The following is a 15,973-nucleotide window of genomic DNA, read 5'->3' as shown; positions in this document are numbered from 1 at the left end:
CATGCATTTGAACTCTATGCCATTCAGATATGCTTATTCATTTCTTCCCTCCAATATATCTCATAGAAAAAAAATGCCATGAAGGGAAAGACATACAGAACTAGTAGTGTTCCTATTGCAAGGATGGCCTAAAAATACAAGCAAAGGAAGAGAGGAGAGCTTTGGAGAGTAATAATATTTTGTATAGAGTGATACAAAAAAAACATACAAACTGATACAAAAAAAATATACCAAAAAAAAAAAAAACCACAAAGTGATACAAAAAAATATACAAAGAGAAAATAGATAGGCCTTCAGGTATGTAAGTTCTACCAGCGACAAGTCTTCTGGTTTAAATGGGAAAGCTTCTTGCTTCTGATAGACATAATATATTTGGAAGCTTTACAGGAGGAAGTCAGTACAAGGGATACTCATTTCTCTTGTCTATGCAAGAAGCATAAGCCTACCTGTAGAAGAATTTGAAGAAATAAATCTTATATAGAGGAGGAGAGGATTTCAAAAGAGTAGGAAAAAGTCCCAACAACCTAGTAGTTTCATAACAAATAGATAGAGAAAAAGAAATTCATACTGGCTGGGCTTTGGAAGCATGTGCCAAACACTGTGAAGAAAAGAATACATTGACCAGATTCTGTCTTTAACTCAAGTGCCTAACTTACTTATTTCACCAAATAGTAGACTGAGCTATGATGGTCAAACACTCTAAAAGAAATAAAGACACTCAACAACACTGGGGATCTATAAAAACACATTACTAAAAGAATAGAAAGACAATGCTTTTCTTCCACTAAGACAGACTATGGAATTTGTCATAGTCCACAAATCTTTGTCCATTCACCAGCTCACAACTATCTGAACTCTCAAAACACAGGCATGGTCAACTTCACTAGCACAAATACTCCTAGCACTAGTTAAGTCAATACTCAGGAGAATAAAAATTTAGAGAAGCTTATAAGCTTATGAAACAGTTTATAACTGCCTATGAGGTCAAAGGCCAGGGCCAGATGCTGGGCTGCTGCTCATTTTTTACAATAATTACATCATTAATTAATGATGACATTCATTTCATGAAGACATTAATGGCTTAGTTGTCATCAAGAAAAATAGTAATTAAAACAGAGTTCAGAGCAATAAGTTCCTTTTATCCAAGTTTCCAAGGATTTTTATTTTCTTCTTTGTCAAAGGGTTCTTTGCTCTGCTTGTAAAGGGAGGCTGATTCAAACAAAATGTTTGAATCACTAGGAAGATTTCCTTGTTTTTCTTTTCCATCACCTCTCTTCAGAACATCTACTGCTGAGCCAGAAGAGAAGTAGCTATAGACCTAGCTTGGAAGGCACTAGCTTGAGGATCTCTACCTTGTCTTCCACCAGTGTAATRTAGACAAGTCCATAGAATCATCTCTTGGGTTATTTTGCTTATTCTCATCACCTTGATGTTTTGCACCTCAGGGAACATACAGAAGGAGTAGTCTCTGTGCCACAGAAAGGACAGGTTTTCCAGCTGACAGATAACACTCTGTTCAGGAAGGAATGGCTGACTTTCCCACCATAGGTACTGCTAAAATAACTGAGTGTGACGCTGGTCCAARATGCACTGTTTGTGAATATTTCTTCCTTAATAGGAAATTCAGATCAGCCCCAGCTGTCCCTAAAATTTTACTATATGGCCACTGAAGCCAAAAGAAAGGCTCCCATTTATAAGGGTATAATTTGGATCTGTTAGTTCTCTCACAGTATTAAATGGTTCACATACTTTACAGAATTCGACTGGTTCTTCATAAATATTGGTGTAAACTTCCCCAGAATATACTGATACAGGTTTAGCAAAAGATCAAAGAATCTGATAATTCTTACTTCTTCGCTAAGAGTTCCAACATGTTTGTTTTTTTTAATTCCAGGGTTTTTTCCAATTGCTCGCTTGTTTCTTTCCGTTTTGCAATCAGAGCCTCTTCATTAAATATAGCCTATTAAAAATAAAACAGACTGTCACAATATAAGGAATTTCTAAAAGAGCAGACAAATAAAACCCTTAACTGCAAATAGTCTTTTAAGTTTTTTAAAGATTGTCTAACATCTTCACGAGATTTTCCTGTACTACTTTTTAACCACTCTGAAATTTCACAGTCAAAATTACTGACAATTCGCAAAGAAAGAATGTTGAGGAAATAGTGGTCAAGGCTGTTTTTATTGTATTAAATCACTGAAAGGGTTTTAAAAAACATCAATTCAGGGTGGTAATGAAAAGAAATGAAAAAAAAAAGTGACCTATAAAGTCTGTCCTTTACTTCACTGAAGAGTTAACTCAGATACAATTCAGAAGTTTTTACTAACCTGATACTCATTCAGACAGAAAGGGCTTTTACCTGAAAGACAGCAGTGCTTCTAACAGAAGCTGGAAGTCCAGGGTAGAAAAATGATCTTTTGCATCTCAATTTGGTTCATATAAGTATTAGTTTTGCAGTATGGTTGCTTTCAGTAGTGCTGAGGTAACTCAGCAGATGTTAAAGTGAACACACACAGTTTGAGTTAACTCTGCAGGAAATCATAAAAGGAAAGACAAAGACATAATTCTTTCCATACTTTTCTCAGAGAACCTATCCCTACAAAAAGGGAAAAATCCTTCTGGAGTAGGCAAGGTTGAACTGGTAGCCAATAATTGAGCTTCCTAAAAATGGTCATACTTACCAGCATGGACTGACTTACACTGCAGAGTGCATTTCTAGAAAGTTGAATGTAGCAAATTTCCACGAGTTCCCTGCTTACTTCAGTTTCTACAATAGCCTTCCAATACAAACTCTCCTATGATATTTGAACAAAATCTTTGCTTTCTTAAATTTCTTCCTATTTCTCCTTCTTTATCACCCTTGAACTGCTATGAATACCTTTCCTTTCTATGTTTGTATCCACCAAGTACCTGCTGACTGTCATCTTGTTTTTTTCAGCTAGTCCTCTAAATAGCTCCATCAGAGCCATGTACAGGACTGGGGCCCAAGTCATCCTCCCATTCATGATTTTTGTCTGTTCCCCATAAGCAGGTCCTTATAAATGAATTCACTAGCACAGCGCAGCCAGCAATTTTGTTATGCTGGTAAAAATACTTGACATTGACTCTCTATTTTTGACAGTGACTTTATAACCAAGTAATTAACTCAATAATGCTAGTCAATTAGACATTATGTAAGGTTATTTCTTTTCTTAAAAGTTAGAGCCCCCACTTATCTCTAAATTCCCCTCAATCTGGTCAATTATGAAATTAAATTTTAATGTCTGTAGTAACACTGAAATAAGAACTATTTTCTAGTAACTTACCTTTGAATTCAAAGTTATTAAATGCTCCATATTCAATAATTTTATATTCAAGGTTTCAAACTCATCCTTTTTCTCTGAAGTTTTTGCCTCCTGAGTATCACAGATTTTTTTCATTTCTCTCTCCTGCATTACAAGTAATACAATTAATTAATCCTGAGCAATGTACTGTGTATAGTATTCAAACATAGCTGTTTCTGGAGCCTTCCAAAATTAGATGAGTGCAAAATTTATACTAGAAGAAAATAATATTCTTCAAAAGCCAAAGTTGGTACCAATTGATAAAAAATTTATATGAAAACAAAACAATAAATGATTAACATAATATGCAAATTAGGAYCAGATCAGGCAAAATTTCATGTGATTTACAATTCTGTTCTGCAGGAAAGTACTTTCTACTAGGAAATTTTCTTTCAATCTATTAATCTATTTTTATGTTATCTTTAAGAAAGGATATCAAATATACACAACTGAAAGTAAGGCAGAGTATAAAAAGCAGTAAACCCCAATCTCAAAGCTTTCTAGAAAATATAGGTGTTTTAATTTTAACTAGTATGTCTGGAGGGCTTGAAATYCCAGCCTCTGATGTATTATTTGTCCCACAGCCAGTAGGAAGCACAAATACTTACAAATGACATTTTGAGATGTGCTCTAGAAAACAAATTTCATGTACTACAAAATTTTGATGCGTGTGTGTGTGTGTATAAAAATATATAAAAATACATAAATATATACTGCTCCTACCACCTGAGCATACATATGCAGAAGTCAAAACAATGGCACCTGTGCACCCAATCGCAAAAAGATCACTTTTCTGTTTTGCTGCTATGGAGACAAAAGTTAGCTCCATATGAGAAAGTTAAACATAACATTCAGCGTAATTCAAAAGTCATTTCACTTTTTGGCACTATATAARTATCTGATCAACTGAAGTAATTTTCAAAAGTTCTACCTTTCTGTCACAATCTTCTTTTTCTTTTCCAAGTTTATTCATTTTTTCTGCTATTTTTTCTTTCAATTCCTTTAATGCTGCCTTTGCCTTGACTACTTCTCTTTCCGTATCTCTTGTTTTCTCACAAGTATCATTTAAGAGTACATTTGTGTTAACTTTTCTTGCCATCCTTTCATTCAGCAAGTCTACACTTCCTTCATACTGCATCCGCAAACATTCTTGCTCCTCACTGGAAAAAAACAAACAACAGAAGCAAATGGTATTTCCTACTGTTCATTCAGATCAAAGACTTTGTTCAAATGATCGTAAATGAATACTTGCCTATCCACACATTAACAATTCAGCCTACTCTAGCATCATATGCATGATATGCACCAGTAACTGTGATTAAGGCCATATAAGAGCTTGCATTCCAATGGAAGAGCTTTCAGGCTTTTACATCATAACCTTTTCTAAGCTTTACTTCTTCTGGTATGATTATTTTCTGCAAATTTTATTAAACATGGAAGCACTGCTTTCAAGCACCAGAAGAATGAAGAAAGCAGGCTCCCCTCAAGAAATGTCAGTGTGATTTATTTTTGAAAAGCTCTAGCAGCATGGCAGAAGGTGACAGTAACATGAAATCTAGCAGGGAGCAAACAAATATCTCCCAAGTCTCTGTATCCTCTTGAGATAACTCCTTGAACAGGAAGCTCTCAGTTGCTGACAAGGATTCCCTGAATCAGACCTTATTTCAAAGATTTTTTTTTTAACTGAAAACAGTGATCTTTGTAGTTGTTTCTTAACATTAATTGTTTAAAGAGAAGATTCTCCTCGCCACTGTGAGAAGCAAATCTGCAGCCAGCCAGTTTTCTGTAAACTAGCTTATCAGTGCCACATGGAGCCAGAGGCAGCAGGCAGTCTCCACTGTTCAGGAAACAAGATCTTAAAAATCAGGCTTGCTACTGCAGCAAAGAGTTGCCTAGGAATACTTGCAGCTACCTGCAGGGTTGAGGGACAAGCACTATTGACCATGTTTTGGTAACACTTCAATTCTCCCTACTCGTCTTGCCAATATGATTTTCCTTATTCAAATGAATACGTACCACAGTTCAGCATTCTGTTTTTCACAAAGGGCTTGCTTCTTGTCCAGTAACTCAATTTCATGAACAACGTTTTTCAGGGCAGACTGCAACTGATCTATCTGAGCAGCGCTAGACTCACGCGCAGCAGCAACAAGAGCTAAAAAATAAATAAATCAATGCAAAACTCACAGAGGCCTCTTAGCTATAAAAAGGCATATATGAGATAATGCATAAAGGGATTGATCTGTAATCTTTACTTCACTGCCATAGACCGTGTCATTCAGTAAGGAATAGCTGTGACTCCAAGGGACTATCTAAATAACATTCCCCAAATCACAGAAGTTATTTTAATGGTTTAGTCTTATCACATTTTTCCAGAGTCATCTGCATTTGCCAGTGAGGAGAAACCTGCTTTACTCTCACCAATCTCTTTTTCATGCTATACTCCAGGAAATTCCCATCACATATGAAAATTACTTCTTTTCCTGAAAAAAATTCTCTGCCCAGCCAGCTCTGGCAGCCAGGGAGATAGAGCAGTATCACCTTGCTTGAAATTCAATAGCATTTCTCCATGAAGAGCCGGTCACCACTGCCTGAAACCAAAGAAACTGCATGAAGGGGCACTGTGGCTAAAGCTCATCTGTGCAGGGGCRTTGTACTTGTAGCATCTTTTCAGCTTCTGAGCTAAGAGTCACATTAGTGTACAGCTACCCACASAAAAACACTCAGGCAGTGCAGAACRGCAGCAGCTAGTATGAACAACCCACTAACTGCATAGCAACCAGGGGCAGAGAGAAGGTGAGGGAGAAAACTTGCTATAAAAATGTAATCAACACAGAATACAGGTGGAAAAACCCAAGAAACTCAGGGTTATGATGAGCTTAGAGCTGATCAGACTCCGTACTCCTCCAAAAGGAGTAGATCTGTTCCCCGGCYGCTCTGCCCCATATTCCCATCCCTTCCCCTGTGTCATCACTAAAAATCATGCAACTGCATGGTTATCCAGATAAACAAAACCAGCTGTCTTGCTCTTCCTGGAAAGAGGAAATCCTGTGTTACTCATCTAGACCAGCTCCCTGATCATTTTGCTTTGCAGCTACATTGTCACCTGTGCAAGCTGAAGCAAGGCAGCAGAATATGCCTAGGTCACTTTATAGTGAAGCTCTTACCTTTGGGGGGGGGGGGGAGAGAGAGAGAATTTTTCTCCATAGAGCTCAAAACTTGGTTTCATTTAGATGCCTACATTTGAGCTAATCCTTTAGCCTCCTTTCATAGCCAGTGGAGAGAAACAGACACTTTAGCTCATGATTCCTCTGCCTTATTTTAAACATCTGCTCTAGGGTGAGATGAATCATGCCTAAAAGTGCCCTTCTCTTCACTAGCTGTAAAAGTCATTAGATTAGCATTTGGTCAGATGAAGCCTACCCAAAAATAATCTCACATCAGGTAAGTGTTATGAACCTTATTTTACAAAGAGGAAACTTGCAGCACGCAGGACTCAAGTGCCCCATTTCGAGTGCCACACAAAGGCTCTGGCACAGCTGAAATCAGAACTCAGAGCTGCAGTTCTGTAGTCACTCCTCTAGTGCTTGTGCATGGTCTTCAGTGGAGACAGTTCTCATTTATACTGTTCTGTGAGAGAATATTCCCTTATTATCATACGCCAGTGAACACCCGTGCTCTTTCATTAATGGGTTATTGAAAGTGATTCACCTTTTTCAGTAAGATTTATGTTATAGAACAGTTCTTCAACTTGTTTAAATACCTATCAAATTCAGTTCTCTTCTATTTTCAGAGCTGGTTAAGTCAGTACTACCTGTCATCTCTGCAGTAATCACTCCTGGAAAATTCTGAATTCTGACACGAAGATTGCTGTTTTCTATAGTCTCCTCTTCCAGGCGTTCAAGGGTATGCCTTCTAATTTCTTCCTAACAATTAACAAAGTCACAAACACTCACAGTGGAAGTCAGAACTAACTAATACTATATATATATACATATATATATATATGTGTGTAAAAAAAAAACCCAAACCCATTATTTTCTCTTTTTTACCAAGCTGACACTGAATGTTTTCCACCTGTAAATAACTCATCCTCTTTGCTCAATATTTGTTCTCTTTCCTCCTTTCTTTCCCTCTTCAGATAATAAATAATTTGTTCTACAGTTAGCTGCCCAAAACCAGGTAGCTCCAGAGCTCTTGGCTKCTGACAGGTGCCAGTCTTCAGGAAGCTGTTCCCCATATCTCCATCACAAAAATTGTGCTGGCAGGGAAGTTTTTAGCTGTCACCTTTTGCTGTTGAAGATGAAAGGTGTCATTCTCCTTTCCTCTCTGCCTGAAGCTATACTGGAGAGAAAGGACTCTAGCTGGCTTTGAGACACCTGGCTCTTGCTTTCTGGTGTGGGAAGGGTCATTTTTAGAGTGATYGTGGAGCAAGAGAAAACAGACTGAACTGATTGCAGGAGGAGCCCTTAAACAACTGAAACCTTAAATYTGCATGACTGAGAAGTGCAGATGGGTTGATACAGCTCCCTGATGTCTGAGAAAAAAAAATCACTGTTTAAATGGATGTTGACTTTGGTATTTATGGACATGGCTTATGYATAAACTCAACCCTTTATTTCTCCTTTAGTTTTGCTAGCAGCTACAATCAATAGGTGAGATAGTGTGAAAAGAAAAGTTGCTCTCTGGAGAGCAAATTCTAWATGCATGCATGTAAACTGCTCTGCTTTTCTTGGGAAGATGAAATATTTAGAAGTGTAAAATAAATGTGTAAGAGTAAAAAGTTTTAATTCATATGAATTACATCCTCAATTAACCAAAGCAGTGAAAACGAACATAGCTTTATGATTTCTGTATATTATATAAAACACTCATCTGAGAGATTAATGCAGAGCTGGCCTGAAATAGATGATTTAGAGGAGTAGTGAGGGAAAACAGAGTTTTAAAAGATTTACATCTATCTAGACAAATACACCAAGGAGATACTTTTTAAAATACATTCTGCTTGAAGCCATTCTGGCTTTAATGACCTTTGAGGTCTTACAAGAAAGTTGGTTACTTACAAACAGCCACCCTCAGGCGATGATTGCTGTAAGATCTCTTACTACCACACACAAAGCACATAATACACCTGCTTTCAAGGAAAGCCGAACTGTTATATATRTGTGTGTGTGTGTGTGTGTGTGTGTGTGTGTGTGTGTGTGTGTGTGTGTRTAACACGCAYGGATTCACAGGGCAAAACACCTATCTGCTACTCTGTACCATCTGCTGAACCCAGTAACATTAGCAGATAAAGCCTCACAATATCCCTGGGAGGGAGGCAGTATTTCTCTCCCTTGCACAGATGGCRTTAAGGCCCTGCTGATGTAAAGAGTCTATACACACTGACCTCTGCCTCTGGGGATTTTTGTGATGCTCCTGTTCACTCATGGTAGATCTGGGGCTTACGTTTCTTGCTCAAAAGCAAAGCATGAAGATTTGATAGAGGTGGGAACAGAACTTCAATTCTGAGTTCCAGTTTACACCGCTGAGCACAAGATCCTTCCCCTCTAGACTTCAACTGAAGTCTAGGCTGTCCTCAAATTTCACTAGCCCCTAGGGAGAATAACGGCTGTTCTTCCCAGATTAAAACACTGGTCCCACAGCAGGAGAGGTGAGGCCTGGATCAGCTGCATGATTTATCCCAGTTCAGGTTGGCTTCTTCTACTACAGCCAAACTTCTGTGGGCAGCAAAGTGTATGCAAGCATCCACCAACTTCACTTGGAACTGTCTCTCTCAAGAAAGAATGTATCTTACAAAAGAGAAAACTTCCAATGTTACAACTGTAAAATAATAATTGCATGGTTACCAAGTATTTTTTTCCATATATTTGAAAATAAATATTAGATTTTATTACCAATGTCTTAATAGCAGCAATAGTATCTTCCAGATGCTGCACAGTTTCCTCACTGAATACATAGTCTTCATTTTTCAGCTGTTTTTCTGAATGCAAAATATAGTAAATTACATTTTTAAAGCTTCAAATATTGCTCCATTGTTCTGCAAGAATTATTCCAAGCGAGAAGGATTTGTTTTTAAATTATTTGCTAAATCTGTTCTGCCATATTCTAAACTAGGTCAGCATCTTTCACACTCCTCCTCCTCCTCCCGGTGCACAGAAAAGACAGAGGCACAAGTGGYGTATGAGGTCCAGAGGACCTGATAAAATGTTCTGTCACAAAATGATTACAGTGTAAATTCTAGAGAATGATATTTTAAAGCATTCATTGAGAGAMGTTTGTAGAAGTTATTAAAATAAACACTGTGGATCAAAATAACTTCCCTTTAAGTAGGGTGTAGCTAATCTTTAGAATTTTGCCAAGCAGTTATAACTTCATTATGTCTCTTCCCAACCAAAAATACTAATCCGGATGTATCAAAGCCTGAAGTGAGATTTATGTTACAACTGAAGCTTCTCTTTGTATTGTTAAATTTAATTTAGCTTCAGCTGCAATAATAATTGCAGGGATTTGAATTCCACCAAAAGATTATTGTACCTGTTACAGTGGTAGTGACAATTTTTTATATACTGTCTTTGTAACACGGATTAAATCCTTATAGGAAAAAAAGTAAATTCTTAATCCAAACATAAGTGAATCTGTAGTGAAGACAACGCACTCAGCCATCTGAGATGAGAGCTTTGTCTTTAGTTTGACCTACGAATATGTTTGAAAACTAGAAACTGTCTCACTTCATTAGGACCTTCTCCTAAAGTAGTGGGAATGAAGGCCAGGTGCAGCCACTGCCTCTGCCCTATGTGCCCATCGTCAAGCTTGATGATGATAATCTATCAATATGACATTTTCCACAAAATAATGCCTCCAGTGGGAGAGATGTCAGACAGCAAACCCATTTACATAGGAAACAGTGAGTGGGTGCAAGTCAGGGCAGAATTTTCCCCATTTTCACCAGTTAGTGGTAATTTTAGACAATTACTTCAAAGTGAAGTCTGAAATCATACCTTTTTTACCACTTTCAACTTAACAGAAGCGTGAGYTATATTTCTCAGAAACACACCAAAATTTAGAGTATACTGTGCATAAATAAAAATTCATTTAAAAATCTAACAAGTTCTGCTTGTCTTTTTTCCAGTTCTTTAGGTCTCCACTCTCTTCCAGACCCTCCTCTTGATTTATTTATTTTTCTCTCCTCTTTCATATTTTCACTTGCTCTCTCAAAATCTGTATTTCCTAGATGAAACATCTCCTTCAGAAAAAGATCAAGATAAAGTATCCTGATTTTTTTTCAAATTTCTACTTTGTCCATTACTAAGCCTAAATTAAATGTCAATGTTAGCTAAATCCCAGTGAAGTGTAGGTTTCCCCAAAATAATTTTTCACTAAAAAAGTGACCTCTTTCAAAAGGCTTACCATTTTTTCCTATGTGCTGCTCCAAAATTCAACCTTTTTTTCCACCCCCTTACAGCCAAAACTCTTCTCCTAATCAAACCTTTAAGCCTTTTAAAAATGGCATAAACGTCATGGTGACTTATGTCAAAAAAACRTGGTGACCATGGCAAAAAATGTCAACTATCCACTTGCATTCCACCTCCTGACATCTCTCTTTTAGTGCCATAAACACAAACTTCTGGCCCCAAACCAGCATCAGTCACAGTTTATCCCCTCCACACAGCACAGCATTCTTGCATAACACATCCTCAAAAACTATAAAGTCACTGGTATGCCCCACCTAAAAATCCTTCCTCAAAATCCCCAGTTCCTTAGGGCACATGATGAACTGCAGCCTGACAGTGGCCAGAAGGGCAGAGTACTGAAACCACAGACATTTACTGGCTATGGATTTGCACATCATGTTAGATCTCTTGCTCCAGCTTATGTCGCCCCATGCCATTTGTCTCATCTATGTATGCCTTTTTCTGACCTCTAGATTAAAAACTCTTTAAGGAACGCTGTAAGTGTACAGCCTTTAAAACCAACCTGTTGRGATAATGCCCTGCAACATATCTCAAAGGTAACAGGGAAGCTCAAATTCTAGCTCCATATAGCCCTTAGTCTGACAGCTGAGGCTTCCAGAAGTAAATATTTTGTGATACACATCTATAACCACAGGCTTTGCTCAATACAGGCAATTCATAAGAAAGCAGTTTTGTTAGACAAGAATAACTGTCCATTACCACAAATCAGATTTGACAGCGACRGAAAGTTTTGAATGCTCTGAAATAGAAAAACTGGAAATGATAACATAAATGCAATATGCCCCCCAGCCTAGCATCCATCCCTTGAAACCGCTCAGCCTTAATGCACACCTCTGCCTGCTTCTCAAGGAGGAGTATCCTACAGCCAGATGAAGCTCGTTTGAAATTTGTCTCTAGATATTTAGTTTATTTGTTGCTTTTCCTCTGGTTAATTTTATTATTCTTAGCTCAGTTTCCTTGCTTACACTTAAAGCAATCCTTCTTTTGCATGATGATTAATCTTTCCTTCTAGAGCAAATTCATTCTGCTCTTAGTCATTGCTCCATCTCTTTCATGAAGGCCTTTGCACCAGATTGCTGATTGCTGAATTGTTCCAATTTTGTGTCTCCGTAATCCATTCTGCCACCCTGAAAGCAGGCTGTATTTCTTAAAAGAGACACTGTGATAAATGTGACTCCKCAGGTCACATTTATCTTCCGAGAGAGCCCAAGAGCTCCATAAGCAGGTTCTTGTCTGATGCAGCCCAGGAAAAAAAAAAYAACATTCATGACAATTCAAGGGCTTCTAACCTCTCAATACCTACAAGGAACGACTCCGTGCTTTTAACATATATAAAATTTCCTTCTTCTTTCAGATACCATGCCACGTGCTCGTGTCAGAGGCCGAGGGCACCACAGGCGCTGGTCTCGCACCACCTGCCACAGCGCCTGGCCACCGGGCAAAGCCCAGACGCTTTCTAAACACGCCGCCAGATTTCTGGGCAAAGGTTTSTGGTATTTCTGCCCCAGAACGTCTTTGTAGCGAGGAGGTTTGTACCCACATGGAAGCTGCAGCTGTTCACGAAAACTCTGTTTCTAAAGAACGTTTCCAGAAATAAAACATAGCAAAAAAAGGTTTGGAGAAGAAAAACCCTAGACATCTTCACACAGGCACTTGCCAAAAAAGCCTTGGGAGTCCCACAGAGGAACCAGATGGCAACAGACATGATAATACAGCCAAAAAGACAAGAAGAAAATGCGATAATAATTACGGCAGCCACCTCGCTTTGAAACACGGTCCCTCCCCGCCGTCCTTTGCCATGACGCCGTCCTTAGGGTTTTATCATTTCCACGTTACCTGCGCTCTGGGGTCAAACTGGGAGAGACAGCCCACAGGGATGACATTACGTGGATTTTTGAAAAAGCTGATAATTGTTAAGACAAAGCAATACCCATTTGCCCTACAAAGCCTGAGTCCCGCCTGGGCCCACAGTGTAAAATATATGTAAAATGCCAGGGTGGGGGCTCCCTGGAGCCTCCCGGACCATCCCCAGGGAGRCCAGTGCTCCCAGTGCGGGGAGAGCCAGCCCCACTGGGAGCCTCCCCACCTCCTGCCCCGAGCACCCACCCAGGCCCTGCAGGCAGCCGAGGGCGGCCATGGCAGCCATGGCGGCTGCCGTTGCCATGGCGGCCGGCGCCCGGCCTAACCGTTGCCACGGCAACCGGGCCTGGTGGGCGGGGGCAGCCTACCCCACCCTGGGGACCCGGACAGAGGGACGTTGGGGACAGGGACAGATGGCGCCCGGCTGGCGCGCAGACCTCTCGGGGTGCCGGCTGGGCCCGCACCACAGAACAGCAAGGCTGGAGAGCCCCGCTCCGCTTTGGGCTGCTGTTTTGGGCACTGACATTCCTCACGCGAGACGTTTCCTCGGACCGCTCGAAGTCACCTTTTTCCCATCARAAATTCTCCTCAGTGTCCCGAGCCTCATGCTGATCTTTAGTTTGAGGCCTTCCTCTCCCACAGACAATAAATTAAATCAAACTCGGGTTAAAACATGGCAATAAACCTAAGAGAGTCTTGGCCCACGTTACACGGCATTCTCAGCAAATACAATACCTACAATATTTTTAGGTCCTAGCAGTTAAACTTGATAATTCCTGGCCTTGGAGAGTATGCTCTCATCCTAACCTCTCAAAACATACAAGGTTTAAAAATATCAATAATAAAGCTTAGATTGTTTATTTGCTTCGCCAAGCCTTCATGCTACGTTTGAATCACATTTTGAAGCTTTCCTGTGGGTACAGAATAGCTAAGAAGTTATCTTCTTAAATGAAGGTGTCCGTACTTGCCTCATCACATTAAAAACGACCTCTAGGAAAAAATACCCTCTCTTCAACCTTTGAGATAAAATRGCGATTCACACCATTGTATGGAGGAGTATCAGACACCACTTGATTATTCCTGTGTTTATGGAGACAAATAGCAGGATAGCATCGCTTCTTTATAATTATCCAGAAAAAGYGTAATAGCAAGCGGTTCGATTTTACTCTGGAGATAACCAGCTTGTTATGAAATGGCCTCGTTCTTTCCTACATATTTATGGCTGGTACCATCCTGCCAGGCTATTACTGGAGACCTTCTCTGTTCCCAGTCGGTCTCAATTTATAGCTCAGCAAGAGATGATCAGCAGAGGTGGAGCCATCTCTCACCTSCAGCGCTCTGACAAATTGGTTTTGAAATTGAACTATGCCAAGAATTGCCGTGCATTAAACGATCTGCTGTTAATCCTATGTATTGGGTACTCGCACAAAGCCTGGTCCTAGGAAGGGTCCTTGCCTCCTCTTGAAGCTGGCAGAAGATATGTGCCATCAATGGCCTTGTGACTGGCACGCTTCCACCAACTGTAGTTTGACTATGCAAAGGGTCTCCAGTTTCAATGGTCTCAATTATGGCATGAAATAGTTGCATTCACGTCATCATTTCACTGCAGGCAGAATAACAGCATCTGGGTGAACATAGTAACCCCTGGGCTAATAGAAGACATATCCATGAATTCATCTAAAAAACAAACAAACAAGTCATCTGTTCTTTGCATGAGATCAATTTGCTAGTTGTATTACAAGATGAGACTTTTGGTTGGAAGAAGGGAAGGATCGTTTTTCTGAAAACCATTTTCAGGCTTCAATAAATTAATAGTTCCAGAACATAGGCAGTTTTGTACCTGACCACTAGTGGAAATCTAGGCATCTCTGGGGCAAATACATTGATTTCCATAAAGCCAAGATACTCGGGGCAAGTTCTCAATTTTCTCTTTGAATTTTAGTCCCTCCTTGGAAATTATACTTGAGGAAAAGCCAGAGATGTTTTTTTTTTCAAGCAATTCTGTCCTAAGTATTTCTAGGCAGTAATTTACCCATTCTTCCTGGATTTTTTCCCCTAAATTATGGCCCTACTGCTGTGGTAATACAAATAGCTTGAAAAAATAGCTCAGAGGAGCTGATAGATTTTAACAGGAAAAATAATAGTTATTTTCCCTTTTCCTAATGAAATAAAACCATTTTCTACAAAAAAATCACCTAAAATCAAGACTTATGATGTGAAATAGTAACTTTTTTCAAATAGATTTTCAAGACAAGGTTTCTGTAGAAATTAAAACACTCCTACAGAGCTGCAAGAAAYTTCAAGCTCTTTAATACTTAATAGCAAATTAGGGAGATATTCCAAAAATTTCTAGTGGCTTTTACAGAGATCATGTGCAGGGCTATCTTCTCTTCTAAAGACAGGCCTTTTCAACTACAGGTACACTGCCTGTACGATTCACCATGACCTTATCTGCAAATATTACTTTCAAACTCTTGTCAAAAATGAGGTTGGTAAATGTGATATAGACATACAAAGTGCTCACAAATGAACAAATGATAGGTCATAAACTAGGATGGCTTTAAAACAGCAGCTGAGCATTTAAACTCAGTGATCCTTTGAGACACAATTGCTGATCTGTAGCTCCAGACTTTTAGGAATTTATTACTGGCCTGTATTAGAAATAAATTACTGCTAGCACATTGATCAACAAAGGATGACAGTCAAATCCCTGCCCAGCCTTATGGTGAGAGCAACTAGGCAATGCAGCTTACATTTATCCCTGTTTACTCAGACCTAATGTCCTGACAGCTCTTGTAATGTTGTCTAGGAGGTTCTGCTCCCCATTCCTTTCAGTACAAGTCACAGCTTTAACACAGATAAAGATAATACTTGTTCAATGTGAATGAATTTGTATCTCTCAAAAACCATCTGCTTCCTGACAAGTTTATCAGAGAGTAAAAGCTAATAAGAAGGGAATTCAGTAGATTTTTTCCTTGCATTTACTTATGCAGGGAAAACTTGCCTTTTTTTTTTCCTTTTTTTTCCCAGTCATTTGCATTGACATATTCATCTCAAGCTGAATGTGTTCTAATCTGATTTCTGTTTTCCCTGCCCACAACAGCATGTCACAGCAAACAGGATGCATACTCAGAGACACTGAACAGACTGTCTTTATAGCATCTTCCTAGCTTTCAGGAAACAAGAGGAAACATGAAGTCCCATCTTCATTTGGAAGAKTTGACAAACCTTTAAAATTTTGTTGCAAGTCCTTTTGTTGCTGGCCTCACTGGTGCATGGATATTCGTGCTGAGCTTGGAAAACCTTCTTTGGGATCTC

The 15,973-nt window shown here is 39.2% G+C and overlaps 1 protein-coding gene across 1 annotated transcript in view; it reads right to left on the bottom strand.

The window, feature by feature from the left end:
• The window catches only part of CCDC175 (coiled-coil domain containing 175), a 31,599-nt gene extending 18,640 nt beyond the window's left edge, over positions 1–12,959 (bottom strand). Inside the window, exons 1-7 of the mRNA XM_085314971.1 lie at positions 12,902–12,959; positions 9,218–9,303; positions 7,135–7,246; positions 5,340–5,475; positions 4,255–4,483; positions 3,306–3,428; positions 1,851–1,960 (exon numbers count right to left, since the gene is read on the bottom strand). Of these exons, the coding sequence (XP_085171097.1) occupies positions 1,851–1,960; positions 3,306–3,428; positions 4,255–4,483; positions 5,340–5,475; positions 7,135–7,246; positions 9,218–9,303; positions 12,902–12,959 (854 nt within the window). The remainder of the gene's footprint in view (positions 1–1,850; positions 1,961–3,305; positions 3,429–4,254; positions 4,484–5,339; positions 5,476–7,134; positions 7,247–9,217; positions 9,304–12,901) is intronic.
• Positions 12,960–15,973: the final 3,014 nt, after the last annotated feature.

Source organism: Rhea americana, unplaced genomic scaffold (genome assembly GCF_003343005.1).
Source record: "Rhea americana isolate MKP2758 unplaced genomic scaffold, rheAme1 scaffold_42, whole genome shotgun sequence".
NCBI lineage: Eukaryota > Metazoa > Chordata > Aves > Rheiformes > Rheidae > Rhea > Rhea americana.
The sequence above is the reverse complement of the archived record's forward strand: the minus strand, read 5'-3'. Positions and strand labels throughout refer to the sequence as shown.